We start from the raw sequence: 19556 nt of genomic DNA, 5'->3' as shown, positions 1-19556 counted from the left end.
GGCAGGAAGACACCTTTCCATCAGGAGCTCTATGTAAGAACATGTCTGGCTGACAGAGGGAAATAGAAGCCATGACCACCAACAACCTGATCTTGTGTGAGATGTGTCACTCCAGTGCTGCGGGTGACCAGGCAAACACGCCCCTGAGGGTCCACTCAGCCACCTTTTAGGGATGCAATTAATTAAACATTCCGTTACTACCCACCAGGGGTCATCACGTTAATACAAGGCCTCCCCCAGCAAAAGCAAGATGGTGCCTGGTCTGGTCATGGCACCGACGTTCACCTTCTGCGTGTGAGGGCAGCGTCCCCTTGACACGGAGATCCAGAGAGTCCAGAGAAACTTCCATGTACCCCGTGCTGTCTCCTGGTGCCGTCTGCTCTGTGCTTCCTGAAGATGACGTATATGCTTCAGAACCTGCATTCAAAACGGACTCGTGAAACACTGCACCGGGGCCACGCCTCTCCCGTAGAGACCACAGAGAATGCTGATTAACCCATTCAAGACAACAAACTCAAACCCAACCACTGCCCAGGCCACTGAAGCCTCATTATCATTTTCTTTCCTGTGCATCCTTCTGCTAATTCCCCATGTCCACAGACTGTTCATGGGAGGAGGGGGAGCTGTATCAAGAAAAATGAGGAACTGACATATGAAAACATCTTTCTCTGGAATTACATCAAGTTAGGTAAAAGCTGATCAAATAATCAAGGAAACAGATAAAAACATAGTAAATAAATGTTCTGTAAATACTACTTTAAAAAAAACAGGAAGAAAAAAAAAAAACAGGGGTGCCTGGGTGGCTCAGTCGGTTGAGCATCCAACTCTTCATTTCAGCTCAGGTCATGATCCCAGGGTTGTGGGATCGAGCCCCGTGTTGGGCTCTGTGCTGAGCGTGGAGTCTGCTTGGGATTCTCTCTCTCCCTCTGCCCCTCCCCTGCTTGCAGTCTCTCTAAGATAAAAATTAAAAAAAAAAAAAAAAAAAAAAAAAAAGCTTTAAAAATAAAGCACAAAAATCTGATTTGCAGGTGTGAAAGACCAGCTAATAAAAAGGAGCTGAACTACTGACAATAGCCAAAGTGGGGAAAGAGCCCAAATGCCCATCAATGGATGAATGGATAAAGAAGATGTGGCATATATATACACAATGGAGCAGTACCTGGCAATCAAAAAGAATGAAATCTTGGGGCGCCTGGGTGGCTCAGTCGGTTGGGTGTCCGACTTCGGCTCAGGTCATGATCTCACGGTCCGTGAGTTCGAGCCCCGCGTCGGGCTCTGTGCTGACAGCTCGGAGCCTGGAGCCTGTTTCAGATTCTGTGTCCCCCTCTCTCTCTGACCCTCCCCCGTTCATGCTCTGTCTCTCTCTGTCTCAAAAATAAATAAACGTTAAAAAAAAAAAAAATTCAAAAAGAATGAAATCTTGCCATTTGCAACTATGTGGATGGAACTAGAGGTTATTATGCTAAGCGAAATTAGCCAATCAGAGACAGACAAATATCATATGACTTCACTCATATGAGAACTTTAAGATACAGAAGAGATGAACATAAGGGAAGGGAAGCAAAAATAATATAAAAACAGGGAGAGGGACAACACAGAAGAGACTTTTAGATATGGAAAACAAACAGAGGGTTACTGGAGGGGTTGTGGGAGGGGGGATGGGCTAAATGGGTAAGGGCATTAAGGAACCTATCCCTGAAATCACTGTTGCACTATATGCTAACTAACTTGGACGTAAATTTAAAAAAAAAAAAAAAAAAAAAGAGTAGCCGAGAAGCCACCCCACGCCGTGTGCAATGTTCCTGGAAAACCTGCCCAACCCCACAGACATCTGAGTTCAGGATTCACAGGGAAAGGACACAGGACTACAGGGACACGTCCACCTGTCAGACACGGTGGTTTATGAAGGGTATCACATACCACAGGGCAAACAATGTGAATGCAATTGAGGAGCCTGTGAAATGAGGGCTAACTAGACTCAGGCTTCCTGTGCCCTCGAGCCAGCCTGTCCACACATCCCCAGAGAGCCCGCGTGGGTCCTTGCCATTGTGAGCGGACTTCACCAGGGAGGCCTGTGGATAGCACGCACCTACACAGGGTAATATCTAAAGCCAGCAAACGGCAGGTGTCCGTATTTCACACCAAGCTTCCGAACATTAGTAACCGATGATATGTCAGTGATCACAAGTAAGTGAGCCATAACTCAGAGCAGTGTGGCATCTGAGGCCTTTGAATGCGTGCCACACTCTGTACCTCGGCTCACTGACAGACAGGAAGAAGCCAACCACGGTGAGAAATCATCACCACAAATCTGAAGAACATGAGTAGTCTGTGCAATCTTAAACACTTTGCAGAAAGAAGGTACAATTCAAATTCCTGTGTGAATAAACATTGAAGCATGCTTCTTACACATCATATCCAAGTCTTGGGGTCTAGCAACGCTTCTGTTCGCCTGCATAAAAGCCACATGGGCTGGTCACCCGCAGCAAAGAGAAGAGGAAACGTGAGTGAAGGAGACGGAGCTCATGGGAGGCTCATGGGCGCCACACACAGCTCTCCTCTGCTCTGGGGGGACAGCGCTGCCTCCCTGCCACCCACTCAACAAACCGACGTGTGCACCGGGGGGCTGGAGACGAACAGCACGAGCCCCTCGGCTCTGGGTGCTGGTGTAAAGACAAGCAAGCAAATGAAACAGCCCCTACGGCAACTGTCGACAAAGGTTCACAGGGCGACACAGAAAGCTGTCAATTTAAGCAATGAGGCAGAAATGGGCGTCCCCACGCAAAACGAGAGTGGCCCTGCTGCACACCATACACGGCACTAGCTCACAACTTCAAGAAGAAAATACAGGACAAAATCCTTGTGATCTGACTTAGTGAAAGATTTCAGAGATCCTAAAAAGCATGAATTTTAAAAGAAAATAATCGATAAATTAGACCTCCACAAAATTTTTTAAACTTTTACTAGGCGTATGTATTTGCAAAACATGTATATAACAAAAGATCTGTACCTGAAAACTGAAAGAACTCTTGCAAGTCAATGAGAAGGTGTACAATCTGATTTTTAAATGAGGAAAGGAGAGAAACCTTGACAAAGGAAGGTACACAGGGCCACGGTGAGCCACCTCACTACTCACTGGCTAAATACAAAGTGAAGGCGCAGGGAGGCCCGCAGAGCCCCAGCAGCGCCGGGACTGAAGAGGCCCGGCCACGACAAGGGTGGCAAGGACACGGAGGGGAGGAGCTCTCATGCTGCTGTGGGAACATAAAAGAGAGCAGTATTCAGGTTTCTTACTGAAACCCGTCCGGTATTTACCTAAAAAATTAGACATACAGCATATAACTTAGGCATTCCACTCCTAAATATTTACCCAAGATAAACGAAGGCATCTGTTTAATGACGATCATAGACAAATGTTCGTAGCAGTTTTATTCGGAAGAAGCAAAAACCGGAAAGAGCCCAAATGTCCATCGACAGGTGAGGGATAAACCACAGGACAGCCACACCACGGCCAACTTTCCACCGGTACTGCAACATGGAGGACTCAAAAAGTAATGCACAAAGAAGCCACTGGGGAAAGGGTCCCTACCCGATGATCCACTCAAACAGAGCCCTAGACGGTGCTAACCAATGTGCATGCAGAGCACGGAGGAGAGAGCCCAGGGACAGGAAGGGCTGGCTGGGAAGAGGGAAAGGCCACCAAGTGACAGCAAGGCATTCACTTCAGGGTCTGTACTGGAGGTCTCAGGGTCATACACGTGCGTGAAAAGTCACCACCTTACACATGAATTACATACACTCTATCACAAGCGACAAATCTTGGGCAAAAAAGCTGTAAGAAGTGACCTTTGGCCCACTAGGCCTGCTCACCTTCTGGATTTCAGGGTCATTTCGTTCCCTGGTCCTCTTTTAACAAAATTATTGCCAGAACAGGGGAATGGGACCAAAGGGTCAAAAGCCACTGTGTGGACCCGGGCTGACACTGCCTGCACCCGACACCGAGGGTAGACACAGTAACCATAACAATGTTCACAAGCCACAGATTGTGGGACACACAGGGAAGGAGATGAATGACCCCCATGAGCTCAACATTCAACAACGGAGCCAGCATCAAGGGAGGTTGGCCAGAAGGAAGCCACCTGAGGATCCCCTGAGTGCCTGTAACAAGGTCCAGATATTCTCCCCCTTAGAACAGTGGAGCCCTTTTTCTAATGAAATCCTATGTAGAAGCCCCACCCCCACCCCAGGCCAGCTTCCTGTGGCCCCACCGCCACCCAGAGTGTCTGCAAGTGTGGACACCACGTTTACCCAGGATACTGCTTTGCTTCTTTTTATTTCTCCGCCTCCGTTTCCTAGCAGGCTTGATCCAGGGGCTGTCAGGCTTCCCTTTCCTCTTGAGAAACTTCTTCTTGATACTGGATTCAGAACTCTGAGAACCAAAGGGGCGGGAATAGAAAAAGCAAAGCATGAGAGCTCCTGAAAGCAAAAGGTACCAGAAGTTTTGTTTTCTTGCAAAACAGAATACCTACTATATCCTGATTCTTCAACTGGAAGATTAATTTCACTTCCAGACATTTTTCTGATCTCATTCTTAAAAATACTCATGTTTTCCCCTAAATCACTCTAAGTTGTTATTTTACAGACCAAAAAAAAAAAAAAAAAAGGGAAGACCAAAAGGAAGACCAAGAACATTTAAGTGGAATTTAGAAATCTTATTCGAATTTGGCACAAAAAAGAATGAGGAGGTTCTACTCAGGAACTAAATAAATAACCTCTCAGTGAGCAAATCCACTTTTACTTTATGCATCCATTCGTTCTGCTTGTGAGAAAAGAAACACTCAAGGCCTCAATTTGCTTCAGAATCTATGTCCACGTTAATTATCTACATGGAGGACAAGGAAAGAAGTTATAATTAATTCGTAATATTTTAAGATTTTTATGACTACCTATTTCTAAAGTCTGGATGCAGAAAGGCATCTAATGACCACGAATCCGAAACAAACCCACAGAACTGCCACCCGTCACCGGTCTAATGCGAGGACCTCACATCCCTGCTCACTACGGACACACAGAGGAGCTGGAAAAGACCGTTCCAAAGACAGAGGAGCACGCGGGCCCTTCCGGCCACCCGGTGCCCGATGCCTGGCTCTGACCACGGCGGGCCAGCAGCACACACAGGACCCCTCTGCCACATCACAAGCGGCCCGATGCAGCCTGTGCTCCATCCCCTCTGCCTCACCCCCGCCCCCCCCCTTACCGCCAAACTTCAGACCCAACTTCCGCAAGCACTACCCCCAAGCTCACTGTTGCTTTCAACCCGCCATTCCAGAGAAACGAAGGCTTATCGCCAAACCCAATCATCCCTCCCAGGTCCCCTTCTCGTGACACACTGACGCCAGTGGCCGCCGTCGCCCTCTTGAAAGCATTTCTCAGCTCACGTGACCCTCCCCAGTCTCACATCAACTCCTCCTTCTCCGCCTAACGTGTACCTGTCGGGTGCTTCCCAGGCCCCATCCTAGGGCTCGTGCTCTCCCCCATTTCCAAGCCCTCGCCCCTCCGTTCCCACAGACCCAGCGCCCCCGCCCTCTGGCCCCTCACCTGCATGTGACACCCAGCCCACAGAAGGTTCTGCCGCTCCACCTCAGACACCTCAGATCCTTCCTTCCCCCTCACACTGGTCACCGGGCAGAATCACGGCCGCGGTCCTCGCTGTCCGCTCCTCCCCAGTCCCGCCACCCCTCGCACCAGAGCCCCGACCTCCGCCCGGATGGCCGCCTGGCCCGGACCGTCCCATGAGTGCCCGTGCCAGGCCTTTGGCTCTCTGCTCAGCGGTCATTCTCACGCTCCTCGCCAAGGTCTGGGACCTGAGTCACAGGCCCTGATTCCAAGCACACACTCCCAACGACGGCCGGACTACAGAGCTTCTTGCTTTACTCTGCCACCACACACAGATGAGAGCGCAGGGCTGGGGTTACCAGATCGGACTCGTCTCCATCCTCGTCCTCCTCCCCGGTGCCGGCCGATTCCTGCTCCTCTTCAGACTCGCCGTCCGTCTGGTCAGCCACACAACGAGCCAGAAAGAAAATACAACCGATGAGACCCTTCGGTGGAGGGGACTCCATAAAAATACATTGCCAGACACCCAGGCGGTCAGCGCCGGAGACGCATGCGTGCAGGCGGGGTGGGGCAAACACAAGTGCCGTGGCCACAACGTGCCCGGGGCCCGGGGCCCACTCCCTGCTCGAGAGCCCCATCCCAGGCGGGCTGCCCCTTCGCTCTATTTCTGTACTGATCAGAAGGCAGCTCCCCCGGCACGTAAGAGACCATCAGCTGTACGTCTAAGATCAGTGCACTCGGTGCGTTTTATGTGGAGCAGAATTCAATTAAAAAGTAATAAAACAAGGGCGCCTGGGAGGCTCAGCCTTTCACGCGTCCGCAACTTCGGCTCGGGTCACGATCTCACGGTTTGTGGGTTCGAGCCACGCGTCCGGCTCTGTGCCGACAGCTCGGAGCCCGGAGCCTGCTTCGGATTCTGTGTCTCCCTCTCTCTCTGCCCCTCCCCCGCTCACGCTCTGTGTCTCTCTCAAAAATAAAAGTTTCAAGAAAATGTTTTAAAAAGTCACAAAACACGCACAGTAAAAAGATTTCCAGAGGCCACAAAATAATACAGAATGCAAAACCCACCCTTGACCCCACCCAAGGTCCAGGGCAGCCCCCAGGGCCATCACACTAGTGCTTCTCACACTCCCTCCGGCCAAGGTTTCGCACAAATGGGCCTGAACACGTAATTTCTTATTCCACAAAATTTCTCATTCCACAAAAAGAGTAACAGGTTTTTCCTCAGACAAGTAAAGCAGGCTTCTGCCTGCTGCCTGGCAGAACACCAAACACAACTTCGTGAATGAAACTTTCTTGTGATTGCAACATGTTTTGGAATTCCTTCTTATCAAAGCAACACAGGCACCTCATTTTTTTCTGCTGTATTTATCTTTTCTATCCACACGGGTAATACGTGGACGCAGAGACGCTAAAACGTGTGGGTGTCCCTTCGCCCCTTTTCCACCCACTCCGAGGCAGAGATGTGGTCACACACACCCCGGGCCCGGTTCTTCGTGGGGTGGCACACAGTAACTTTCCCGTCCCCTAATCGACAGGCCCCCTCGTCGGCTTCGCAACGAGGCTGCGTTCTACACAAGCCGAGCTCCTCCGGGACAAACCTACGGACACGTGCTGCTCTCCGCAGACGTGCGGTTCCCAAACTGCTGCCACCGGCAGTGCCCGCGGAGGTACCACGAGCCCCCCAGAGGGGTGGTGTGGTCACTTTGGTCTCCATTCCCCAAGGACACAAGGAGCTGAGCAAGACGTCTCCCACAGCTTCACATACTTTCCTATTTCTTGCACTTTGTCTCGTGTGACCAAATCCTCAGTCCAAACTGCGTCCTTGCCTCCTCACTCATCAGTAGCAGCTACACACATAAAAGACAGCAATCCTCCGTCTGTTAAATAGGTATACACATTTGCCCTACCAAGTCACGCTTTGCTTCTGGTATTTCTTATTCCACAAAAATGTCGAGACTTTATCTGGCCACTCAAACCTGCCCATCTTTCCCTTTGTGGGTTCTGGGTTTGTGTCTCCCGCCAGAAGGCCTTCTTCATTTGAAACGAAAATATAATTTCTAACATTTTCTTCCACAGTTCAATATTTTATGTTGACACCTCAAATCTTCTGTACTTTACTTTTCAAAACAACAGCTTTACCGAGACATAATTTACCTACCCTAAAAGTCACGCTTTTCAAGTGTAAAATTCAGTGGTCATCAGCATCCTGAGTTGTGCAGCCATCGCCGCTAATTCCAGAATGGAGGTAATATTTGCTATGTGCCATGATGTAAAAAGCCCACCTCTACTTTCTCCCCCGAAAGATCAATTGTCCCAATGACACTTACTGAAAAGTTCATGATCCCTTGACCACAAGCTAAAAACCTCATCCTTACAGCACACTACATTTTCACGTACAAACGGGTTTGTCACGGATTTCCTGTTCCGCTCACTCAATGCTTTCCCATTTCTGCAAAAATCCCCGTGTCATCACTCTCCAGTAGTTGTCACTGCCGTTCCCTCTCCCTGGGCTTGCTGCACACAATTCCCATAACAGCTGTTTTACAGAAACTGCTGTTCAGGTTTTGAGGAGAACTACCCTGGACTTCTATGTGAAGTGGGGAGGATGAAGCAACAATCTTCTCGTTCAGACAAGTATGGGTTTTGGCTCATATGAAAAACAGGTCTTCCCTCAGACAAAAAATGAATCTTCACTCAGCAAACAATGGGTTTTCCCTCAAACAACTGGCCTTCCCCTCAAACAATGGGTCTACACTCAGACCAACAATAGGTTTACAATCACACATTTAACAGGTCTTCACTCACACAATGGGTCTTCACTCAGAAAAAGAGTTTGAGTCTTCACTCACACAAGTAACAGGTCTTCTCTCGGAAAAGTAGTGGGTATTCACTTGGACAAGTGACAGGTCTTCACTCAGACAAACAGTGTTACCTGAGACAAGTAGTAACAAGTCTTCCCTCAGAAAAACAATGGGTCTTCTCTCAGACAAACAAGGGGTCATCCCTCACTCAAGTAAAGGGTCGTCCCTCAGACAAACCATGTGTCTTCCCGCAGCAAGTAACAGGTTTTTCCCCAGACAAGTAAAGGGTCTTCCCCCAGACAAGGAGAGAGGCTGCTCCCAGACAAATCATGGGTCTTCACTCAGACCAACAGGTCCTCCCTCTGAGAATCCATGGGTTTCCCTCAGACAAGTAACACATCTTCCCTCAGACGAGGAAGAAGTCGTCGTCAGACAAGTAACAGGTCTTCCCTCAAACACTGGTTCCTTCCCAAATAATGGGTCTTCCCTCAGACAAGTAAAGGGTCCTTTCTCAGACGAACAATGGGACTTCCCTCAGCAGGTAACAGGTTTTCTTTCCCTCAGACAAGTAGAGGGTCTTCCCTCAGAAAAACAACGGGTTTTCCCCCAGATGAGTACAGGGTTTCTCTCAGACAAATCATGGATCTTCAAACAATGGGTTTTCCCTCAGAGAAACCATGGGTTTCCCTCAGACAAGTAACAGGTCTTTCCTCAGACAAACAATGGGTTTTCCCTCAGACAAGGAAAGGGTTTCCTTCAGACAAGTAACAGGTCTTCTCTCAGACAAGCAATAAGTCTTCCCTCCAACAATGAGTCTTGCCTCAGACAAACAACAGGTCTTTGCTCAGAAGAACAAAGAGTCTTCCCTCAGACAAGTAAAGGGTCTTTCCCTAGACAAACAAAAGGTCTTTCCTCAGATACCAAGGGGTCTTTCCTCAGACAAGTAACAGGTCTTCCTTCAGACAAACAATTGAGTCTCTCCTCAGATGAACCACAGGTTCACACAAGTAAAGGGTCGTCCCTCAGACAGACAATGGGTCTTCCCGCAGCAAGTAACAGACTGTTCCTCAGACAAGTAGAGGGTCTTCCCGCAGAAAAACGGGTCTTCCCCCAGACAAGGAGAGGGTCTTCTCTCAGACAAATCACAGGTGTTCTCTCAGACAAGTAATGGGTCTTCCCTCAGACAAGTACCAGGTCTTCCGTCAGACAAGGGTCTTCCCTCAGAGAAGTAACAGGTCTTCCCTCAAAAACTGGTTCCTCCCCCAAACAATAGGTCTTCCCTCAGCAAGTTAACAGGTTTTCCTCAGACAAGGAAAGCTTCTTCCTTCAGACAAGTAACAAGCCCCTCTTCAAACACTGGTTCTTCCCTCAAACACTAACAGGTCTTCCCTAGAAAAACAACGGGTCTTCCCACAGACAAACAATGAGTCTTTGCTCAGAAAAACAAAGGGTCTTCCCTCAGACTGGTAAAGGGTCCTTCCTTAGACAAGTAAAAGGTCTTTCCTTGGACAAGGAAAGGGTCTTCCCTCAGACAAGTAAAAGGTGTTCCCCCAGACAAGTAAAGGGTCTTCTCTCAGACCAACAATGGGTTTTCCCTCAGACTAAACATGGGTTTCCCTCAGACAGGTAACAGGTCTTCCCTCAGACAAGGAAAGGGTCTCCCTTCAGATAAGTAACAGGTCTTCCTTCAAATACCTAGTTCTTCCCTCAGACGAGTAAAAGGTCTTCTTTCAGACAAGGAAAGGGTCTTCCCTCAAACAAGTAAAGGATCTTTCTTTAGACAAGTAAAAGGTCTTTCCTCAGACAAGTAAAGAGTTGTCTCTCAGACAAACGATGGGTCTTCCCTCACCAGGTAACGGGTTTTCCCTCAGACAGGTAGAGGGTCTTCCCCCAGACAAGTAGAGGGTCTTCTCTCAGACAAACAATGGGTTTTCCCTCAGACAAGTAACAGGTCTTCCCTCAAATACCGGTTCCTCCCGCAGACAAACAATGGGTCTTCCCTCAGACAAGGAAAGGGTTTTTCCTTAGACAAGTAAAAGGTCTTTCCTCAGACCAACAAGGGGTCTTCCCTCAAATAAACAATGGATCTTCCCTCAGACAACAACAGGTCTTTGCTCAGAAAAACAACCGGTCTTCCCTCAGCAAGTAACAGGTCTTCCCTCAAACAATGGATCTTTCCTCAAACAATGGGTCTTTGCTCAGAAAAACAAAGGGTCTTCCCTCAGACAAGTAACAGGTCTTTCCTCTGACAACTAAGGGGTCGTCCTCCCTCAGACAAGTAACAGTTCTTCCCTCAGATAAGGAAAGGGTCTTCCTTCAGACAAGTAACAGGTCTTCCCTCAAACACTGGTTCTTCCCCAAACAATGGGTCTTCCCTCAGACAAGTAAAGGATCTTTCCTTAGACAAGTAAAAGGTCTTTCCTCAGACAAACAAGGGTCTTTCCTCAGACAAGTAACAGGTCTTTCCTCTGACAACTAAGGGGTCCTCCCTCAGACAAGTAACAGGTCTTCTCTCAGACAAGGAAAGGGTCTTCCCTCAGATAAGGAAAGGGTCTTCCCTCAGACAAGTAACAGGTCTTCCCTCAAACACTGGTTCTTCCCCAAACAATGGGTCTTCCCTCAGACAAGTAAAGGATCTTTCCTCAGACAAGTAAAAGGTCTTTCCTCAGACAAGTAAAAGGTCGTCTCTCAGACAAACGATGGGTCTTCCCTCAGCAAATAAAAGGTTTTGCCTCAAATAGAGGGTCCTCCCCCAGACAAGTAGAGGGTCTTCCCTCCAACAAACAGTGGGTTTTTCCTGAGACAAACCACGGGTGTCCCTTAGACAAACAACAGGTCTTCCCTCAGACAAGGAAAGAGTCTTCCCTGAGAGGAGTAACAGGTTTTCCCTCAGACAAACAAAGGGTTTTCCCTCACACAAGTAACAGGTCCTCCCTCAAACACCGGTTCTTCCCTCAGACAAACAACGTCTTTGCTCAGAAAAACCAACGGTCTTCCCTCAGACAAGTAACAGGTGTTCCCTCAGACAAACAATGGGGTCTTCACTCAGGCAAGTAAAGAGTCTTCACTCAGACAAACAATGCCTTTTTTCTCAGGAAATTAATAGGTCTTTCTGTGAACCTATGTCTCTTTTTCAACCTCTTTCAGCAAAGTTTCAGTTTTTCTCTTCCAGGTAACAGACATTTCCCATTAAATGTATTACTAAGTACCCTGGTGATATTGAAAACTTACAGTTTTAGGTGGGATCCTATGGTTTTTGTTCTTCAAAGAGTCCTTTTGTTTTAAAGATCCATTGGCAAACATCTTCTTCAAGACAATCCATGTGTGTGTGGATACACAAGATTGGTCAAGTGTTGGCAATTGTTCACTATTACCTATATGTTTGCATAGCCTGACATTTTCTATCTAGAAAAGCTAAAAAATACTCCTAGAAATTACTGGTATTTTTTAAAATGTTTATTTATTTATTTTTGAGGGGCTGGGGAGAAAACACAAGTGGATGAGGGGCACAGAGAGAGGGAGATACAGAATCCAAAGCAGGCTCCAGGCTCAGAGCTCAGAGTCCAACACGGGGCTCGAACTTAGGAACTGTGAGATCATGACCTGAGCCAAAGTCGGACGCTTAATCATCTGAGCCACCCAACCACCCTGGCATTACTGGTATTATTGATATTGCTATCATTACATTTTCTAACTGGCTATTGCAACCACACAAGAAAATGAATGGTTTTAGGTCTTAATTACATGTAAGTTCGACTCACTAGTTGTAACGGTTCCTCAGCTGATTTTCTTGAATTCTTTAGACAGATGATTATATTCTTGGCAAACTCTTCTCCTTTGTCCTTTTAAATACTAATGTTTCCTTCTAGTTCTCATCTTACAGCATCACAGCAAGAATGATAAACCACTGCAGTGTCCATGTTAGCGGGGAAAGGACCAATCCCTCCCTCTTTTATTAGAGATGTTTTAAAATGCTCACCACTAAGTAACCTTCCTTGGAAAGACTCTGATATCTTTAGTCAGGTTTATTTAATATAAATTATCTTTATATGCCATTAGGTAGTTTCTATTTTTTAAAGATTGAGCAATGAAACTGCCAATTGAAATAGGCAGAATAACGACACGGTCGATTCCAGTTCTTCCGAAACTCATGTAAAGTGGCTACAAAGGAAGCGATAAGCATTACCACATAGGGGTTGTCTGGTAACTGCACGTGTGATGGTTGCAAGAAGTGAAGCACAAGATGAAAACCTGAGGAGACTGGAAAAAAAGTATACCAGCTGGCATGACTGAAGTCTGACGTGGACCAGAGACATCAGTGAGCCAGGAATAGATCATACAGGGTGGGGAAAGGCTCCGCAGGCGGGTGGCGAGCAGGAGACCCTGATGCCACAGGACACGACTCCACTCACCAGGCCCCGTTACGGCCTTGGGCTAGGAGGTAAGGGTCCAGCCCTCCCCTAACCAATGCCCCGAACGACTGCGGCACAAGATAGCCGTGCGACACGTCCTGAGACCGGCTTCCAACCCAAATGACAGGACAGGAATGCCAATCAGATCAGTGACAAGGCAGCCACAGTGGAAAAAGGTATGTCGGGAGGGCGCCTGGCGGCTCGGTCTGATTTTGGCTCAGGTCACGATCTCATGGTTCGTGAGTTCGAGCCCCACGTCGGGCTCCCCGTTGGCAGTGTGGAACCTGCTTGGGATGCTCGCTCTCTCTTCTCTCTCTGCCCCTCCCTTGCTCACGCTTTCTCTCTCGCTCAAAATAAATAAACAAATAACTTAAAAAAAAAAGAAAAAAGAAGATATGTTGGCAACACATACAACAGGAGCTTATTTCCTACAAAATGATTTTTAAAAAGGACAACTAACCAGATAAGTGGTTGAGTCCTCAACAGGCACTTCACAAAAAAAGGCATCCAAATGGCAAATAAGCATATGAAAAAGTAGCCAAGCTTCAGGGAAATTCGGGAAATGCAAATCAGAACTGTAACACCACTACACTCTCTGGGCAATACCAAGTCTGTCGAGCCAGGGCGGCAGGACACTCCCGTGCGGCAGGCAGGAGAGCTGTGTGGCCGTGCCTACCGCTGCTCCCATAACATGGCAACCCCAGCGTGGGTGTACACCCAGGGACACACGAGAATGCTCACAGCAATGTCATCTGTAATGGTCCCAAACTGGAAACAGCTCAAATATCCATCAACAGTGGAACGGACACATAAATTAGAACAGTCATCCAAAGGAAGACTGTATTGTGGTGGTGCTGGAATGTTCCAGTCTCAGGAACCCTTTGCTCTATTAAAAATTACCGAGAATGACAAAGCACTTCTCTTGATCTAGGTTATGTCTATTAGCATTCACTAGTGTACAAATTTAAACTGGGAAATGTTTAAACCCCGTGTAACTCTGATGAGCAAGAGTTAAAAAGGTAAACAGCATCTTAGCATGATTACAATAATAGTTTTGACCCCATGCACCCTCTAAAAGGATCTGAGACCCCCAGACCACTTTATAATCCACTGTGTGTAACAATGAAAATGAACAGATATAATACTGAGTGAAACAAGCCTCACTCTGAAAAAGACAATCGTGTGCATGACCCCACTGACACAAAGCACAGCAAGGGCAAAGACAAGGCTGTGGTGACTAGGAGGGCGCACAGGGGAGGCCAGGACAGCCCCGGCCTGTGAGCTGGGTGATAACACACGGGTACAGTCACTCTCATGAGTGAACTATTCCTTGTCACAGTGGCAATCATGAGGTCATCCCCTAAATCCAAGAAACATATATAAAAGGCTGGTTTTTCTCATTAAAGCTGTTAATCTAATAAGTCCCATCAACAGACTCCCTGTCATAAATCAGTGTCTTCTTGGGGGAAGCCCCACCTTCTCTATGATCACTATTATGTGAATATACAGTTGTATCTCACCAATATTGTACTTAGGATTAAAAGTGAATTTGGCCTCAGAAGAAGCTAGCATCCATTCCCCTCGTTCTCTACTTTCTGGAACACTTCACATAAGAACCCTATTACTGTGTATTAGCATTGCCGATCTATTTAGATTTGTTCCTGTCATCCTATTTTGCTTTCCACTTGGCCACACTTTCCTCTTGATTCTGCTTCCACTTGTTTCCTGATTCTTTTTGTTGGCTTGATATCCAGTTAATTTTGTTCCTTTGTATCAATGTGTAGAGTTATTTGCTGTTAGTCAGTGTCTAGATTCTCCCTGGAAGAGGAGAACCTCAATCAAAAACAGAATCCACGGGGTGTCTGGCTGGCTCAGTTGGTGAAGCGTGCGACTTCTGATCTTGGGGATGTGAGTTCGAGCCCCACATGGGATGTAGAGATCACTTAAAAATAAAATCTTAAAAAAGAGAGACAGAGAGAGAATCCAGAAACAGAGTTAACTCCGTATGCCATATGGTGTTCGATAAAGGTGGCATTTCAAATCAACGGGGGAAAGAAACATCAGTCAATAAATGGTGTTGACATCGTGTGGCTAACCATCTTGAGGGAAGCTATGGGACCCTGACCTCACATTTTGTCTAAAAAGCTTTATTGAGATAGAATTTATATACCATAAAATACACCCATTTTGAATGTATCTACCTCATATTTTATCCCAAATCAAATGTATGAGTCAAATATTTATAAAGAATGAGACCAATGAAGTATAAGACAGCTCACATTAACTTATTCAAAATCACCATTAAGAAAGGTCCGCTTATCGTAATTAGAACACAGAACCCAGAAATCATAAAGAGACAGACTAGTAGCCGTGGCTTCTGATACAAGAAAAGAAACTCCCAAAACTCTGAAAGCTGGAGGGACATACTTTACACGTGCCAAAGGCTGTATCTACACAGCACAACACTTTGACTCAAAGTGTAAAAAGACGATCAGCAAAATTATAGATTTCAAACAGGTCACTTTTTCAAGGAACTCACCTGGCACTTCTCTGCCTACCACAAGTTTTAGAAACCTCATCAGATACGACAGCCCATCTTATATAAAGATGGTCCAAAGTTCTCTCCAAAAAGCAGGACACACAGATCAGCAGGATCACACCCATCTGTGACCGCCTGATTCTCAACCCCTCCTGGCCCTCCTCCTCTACTTCATCCCCCTCAGAACTACGAGCATAACGCAGGCCCACAAGTCAGCATCTGCTCAGGAACTGGGTTCTGCCCGGCTCTGCGCCCAGTGCCCCCGGAGACTCTGCCCGGTGCTGAGCTCCGGGGCTGCCTGCACGCAGTGCCCTGTGACCGAGCTGGCGCGCTGCCACCTCCCAGAGCACGTCCTTGGGTGGACACGGAGGAATTGCGTCTGACGAGGACACGCCCGGCACACCAGGATACAGCCGGTGTCAGCGGACTGCACATAGCCGCTCCACAGGCCCGGTCGGCAGCCCCGATTGCTCACTCCGACCAGGACAAGAGAGGCCTCCCGGTGTCAGCACCTCCCCTGCAGGAACACCGCACCTGTGGCGCACCTAGGACTTCGCAAGGTCGGTCACGCCAAGGCCAGCGATAAGCAGCCACCACTGGCACGCAGTCTGCCATCAGTGTATTCCTGATCATCCAGAGCCCAAAGAAGCTCCAGACATTTACTTCAGAGAGTGCTGTACAAGAAGACAAACACTCATCTGATGAAAATAAGGCCGAAACTTCGAGAAATAGAATGCAAAGACCTAAGTCAGAAGAAAACAGGGAAGGGGTGCCAGGGTGGCTCGGTGGGTTGCGCGTCAGACTCTGGATCTCCACTCAGGTCATGATCCCAGGGCCCGGACAGAGCAGGGCCTGCTCAGGATCCTCTCCCTCTCTCCCTCTCTCTCAAAATAAATAAACTTTTTAAAAAAGAGAGAGAGAAGAAGAAGGAAACAGGGAAATGACTGGGGCTGAGAGGGCCAGACTGCCCCTCTCAGGACCGTAAGCCCCTCCCTGAGAGGGGAGGAGGGCCTACCTTCTGGGTGCGGTCGGCCTCTGGCACAACCCCCTTAGAGGTCCTGCTGTCCTCCGTGGGGAACGCGGCGGCCTGCTCGGCCCCCTGGTCCTCGTCCTCATCCAGCTCCTCCGACTCGTCCTCCTCCGAGTCCAGCTCCAAGCTCTCCCCATTCACGTGGAGGGTGCTGGCGCCCAGGTCCTTGTCGCCCTGGAACACGGGCAAGGGCGCATCTGTCACTCAGAACCCCAGCATCAAGAGCAACCTGCCAACTCCTGCCAGGGTGTGGCCTGTGGGGTGGGATGCAGAGACCCTGCCGCTGGGGGAAGGGCCAGGAAGGAGGAATGGATGAGGGGGCAGGGAGCACTGGGCAGGAGGCTGTACCCCAGAGCGAGGCACCTCAGAGCCTAGGTTCCTCCAAAATGGACCGAGGTCATCAAATTACCGACAACCTCACATGGTACTCTCGTGGCCAAAGAGGTCCTGACAGAGACGTGGGTTTCCAAGCACGTGTGCAACCAACCAGGCACGCCTTACCTTAGAGCCCACAGTGGAATGAGTTATACTCTTAAACATCTCAATCACCGTCCTCTGTTTTAATACTTTGGTCTTTTTCTTAGGAACCAGGCTATAGGTTCCCATTCTTCGTTTTTTCTTCCGAGATACTGCAGCTGCTAAAACAAAAGGCAAGCAAGCTAAAAAAAAAAAAAAGTCAAAAGGGGACAAGAGAGGAAAAAGAAATACCATTCAAATGTTTTTTAAAGGTAGGTGATAATTCACAAATTCTGATTACCAAAATCATCAGCTTGCCACAAAAGTGACAGGCATTTCTTGTTTCAAGTGGCACAGAGAAAGCTGCTAAGACTTTACAGATCATTTGTTTTGCTCACAATAAACACTCAGCCCTGTGCACGGCAAACACTATGAGCCCACAGCAAGCAGGCATAAGTGTAAGGGCAAACCCACCGCCCACCAGCAACAGGGCCCTGGAGCGCCCTCCACACTTGGTCCCCTGCCTCTGGACGGTCCCGTCTCTAGTACCGGTGCGGCTGCACGAGGGAGGCTGAAGGGGGGGAAGGCGGCCTTGCTGCCCATCACTGGAGATGGGTCCAGTCTGCCTCCCTGAGACTCTGCTCCTCACCCACGACGAGGAGCACACGGCACAGTCTCTAGATGTGTCCGCCTCTAAAGAGAGTGTGGCCATGCAGCATAGGCCACCGTCATTCCCTGGACCGTTTCCCAGCACCTTCCACCTCACCAAGCAGTCCACCAACCGAAGGGAAAGAAGTATGTGAAGCAAACCACATAGGTACACGAGGTCAAGGGAGACACAGGACAGGAAAAAGCAAACGTCTGGGGGTCTGAGGTTTCCAGACAACAGCTGGGGCTCCTGGGGACTGAGGACTCCTAAGCCTGTTCTGAATAAAGCAGCTCCAGGTTGACTTGTTTTATAGAATGAGGCTGTTGGGGCCCCAGGTGGCTCAGTCAGTTAAGCGTCCAACTTCAGCTCAGGTCATGGTCTCATGGTTCATGGGTTCGAGCCCCGCATCCGGCTCTGTGCCAACAGCTCAGAGTCTGGAGCCTGCTTCAGATTCTGTGTCTCCCTCTCTCTCTGCCCCTCCCCTCCCCACACTCTGTTTCTCTCTCTCCAAAAATAAATAGACATTAAAAATTTAAAAAAAAAAAAAAAACAGAATGAGGCTGTCTATAATAATTTTTTTCTTTTTAAGTTCTAGGCTTTAAAAAAAAATCTGAAAACCACTCTTCTAAAGGGATATAAAACCTCTATTCCATTCCATTTTTGTTCCACAAAGCAGAGGAAAAGAGCATTGGAAAAGCATACAAGAGCGTAAACTATGCCACAGTAAGGGTCATGCAGACAGCCCCACATGTGGCATTGAGGACACCAGGCGTGCCTCAGCCCTAGGCCAAGGGGCACACAGGACACTTGAGACAGTCATCCACGCAGCCCTGCACCCCACTGGGGTGGCTCTGAGCGCATAACTGGTCACAAGGAAACACGGCTCTGTCCTTCCTGTGCTAGAACGGGGTGACTGGTGCCAGGCACAGCTGTGCCCAAGCTGAGACGGAGAGTAAGATCCACTTTGCAGCCACTGAGTCTGCTTGGCCTTCCTGTTTGTGCTACAACAGGATGGGAAAGGAACGAAGCTCTGGGGCCAGCACCACAGTAATTTAAAATACTGATGGAGAGAAAAGACCGGCTTCACCACTCCGCCCACCCCCCCCCTCAGGGAAGATAGCACAACGGGGCAGAGGAAGGAACGAGGTCTGAAGAAGAAAGCAGACAGAGGCGGTCTACCTGGACAAGGTCACAGAGGGCTGTATCCACACGTGCCCCACTCATCCCAGCAGACCTGACCAGAGGCAAGGAGCACCCCCCACCCCACCCCGGCAGGCTTTCTGCAACTCCTACGACACTGACAGGTGCACCATCTGTCCTGTGATAAGGCAAGGCGGCCACGGTGGTACTTCCCTCTGCAGGAGACACTCCTAGGCACAGAAGTTGTGGTTTTGTCCCCTTCCCAGGAGGTGACATCAGAAGTGCCTGATACACAGGACAACCTCACAGAAAGGTCCTTTCTGCACTGGGGAGAGTCACCTCATCTCTGTAGGAACTGTGGGTGTCTCAGAGGCTCCAGAGGGAGGCCCCTTGCTCGAGACACGCTCACCCCAGTATACTCCCTGTGGGGCCGCTCCTGCAGCCCCACCTCCTGCAGAGGCCTGGATAAGAGATCAAATGTTCACCTACTCCCTCAATTGACCATGGACAGAAGCTCAAATGAGTGAGAAATGCCCATGGGAAGTGGCTGATCACAGAATCAAACCACCCTTCTCTACAACCTTAACCCAAAGGTCTCCCCAACACACTGCTGTTTCCAACAGCACTTAACTTATAAAGTGGGGGGCAGGGGGAAGTTCTCAAATCTAAGGTCTTCTATCCAATCAGAACAAGGGGGGGGCAAGACTTAATGAAAACAATCTTCATTTTGAGATCGATAACAGGCATAGAAAGCAACATCGGGATTCAACGGGTTTCAGAACAGAGGTCTGACATCCCTCTGCAGGTTTACGGGTGAGCAGAGAAGGGCCCGTCGACCCTGACCCCACTCCCCTACAGCACATATGCATTCACAGTCAACAAGTTTCTAGTTTCGAGAGGTGCGGGTTCA

The 19556-nt window shown here is 48.6% G+C and overlaps 1 protein-coding gene across 8 annotated transcripts in view; it reads right to left on the bottom strand.

Moving 5' to 3' along the window:
* The window catches only part of EHMT1 (euchromatic histone lysine methyltransferase 1), a 151555-nt gene that overhangs the window by 50907 nt on the left and 81092 nt on the right, over positions 1-19556 (bottom strand). For 6 of the 8 annotated variants that reach the window (XM_019438337.2, XM_019438338.2, XM_019438340.2 and 3 more), the window contains 5 exons: positions 16903-17060; positions 16387-16575; positions 5976-6053; positions 4309-4429; positions 286-417 (listed from right to left, as the gene is read on the bottom strand). In XM_019438337.2, the coding sequence (XP_019293882.2) occupies positions 286-417; positions 4309-4429; positions 5976-6053; positions 16387-16575; positions 16903-17060 (678 nt within the window). The remainder of the gene's footprint in view (positions 1-285; positions 418-4308; positions 4430-5975; positions 6054-16386; positions 16576-16902; positions 17061-19556) is intronic. The other 2 variants (XM_019438336.2, XM_019438343.2) reach the window with 1 other exon arrangement.

The sequence above is a fragment of the Panthera pardus genome, unplaced genomic scaffold (genome assembly GCF_024362965.1).
Source record: "Panthera pardus isolate Hobbes unplaced genomic scaffold, ASM2436296v1 HiC_scaffold_20, whole genome shotgun sequence".
NCBI classification, from domain to species: Eukaryota; Metazoa; Chordata; class Mammalia; order Carnivora; family Felidae; genus Panthera; species Panthera pardus.
Note: the sequence above shows the minus strand (reverse complement) of the source record. Positions and strands in the feature narration are given on the sequence as shown.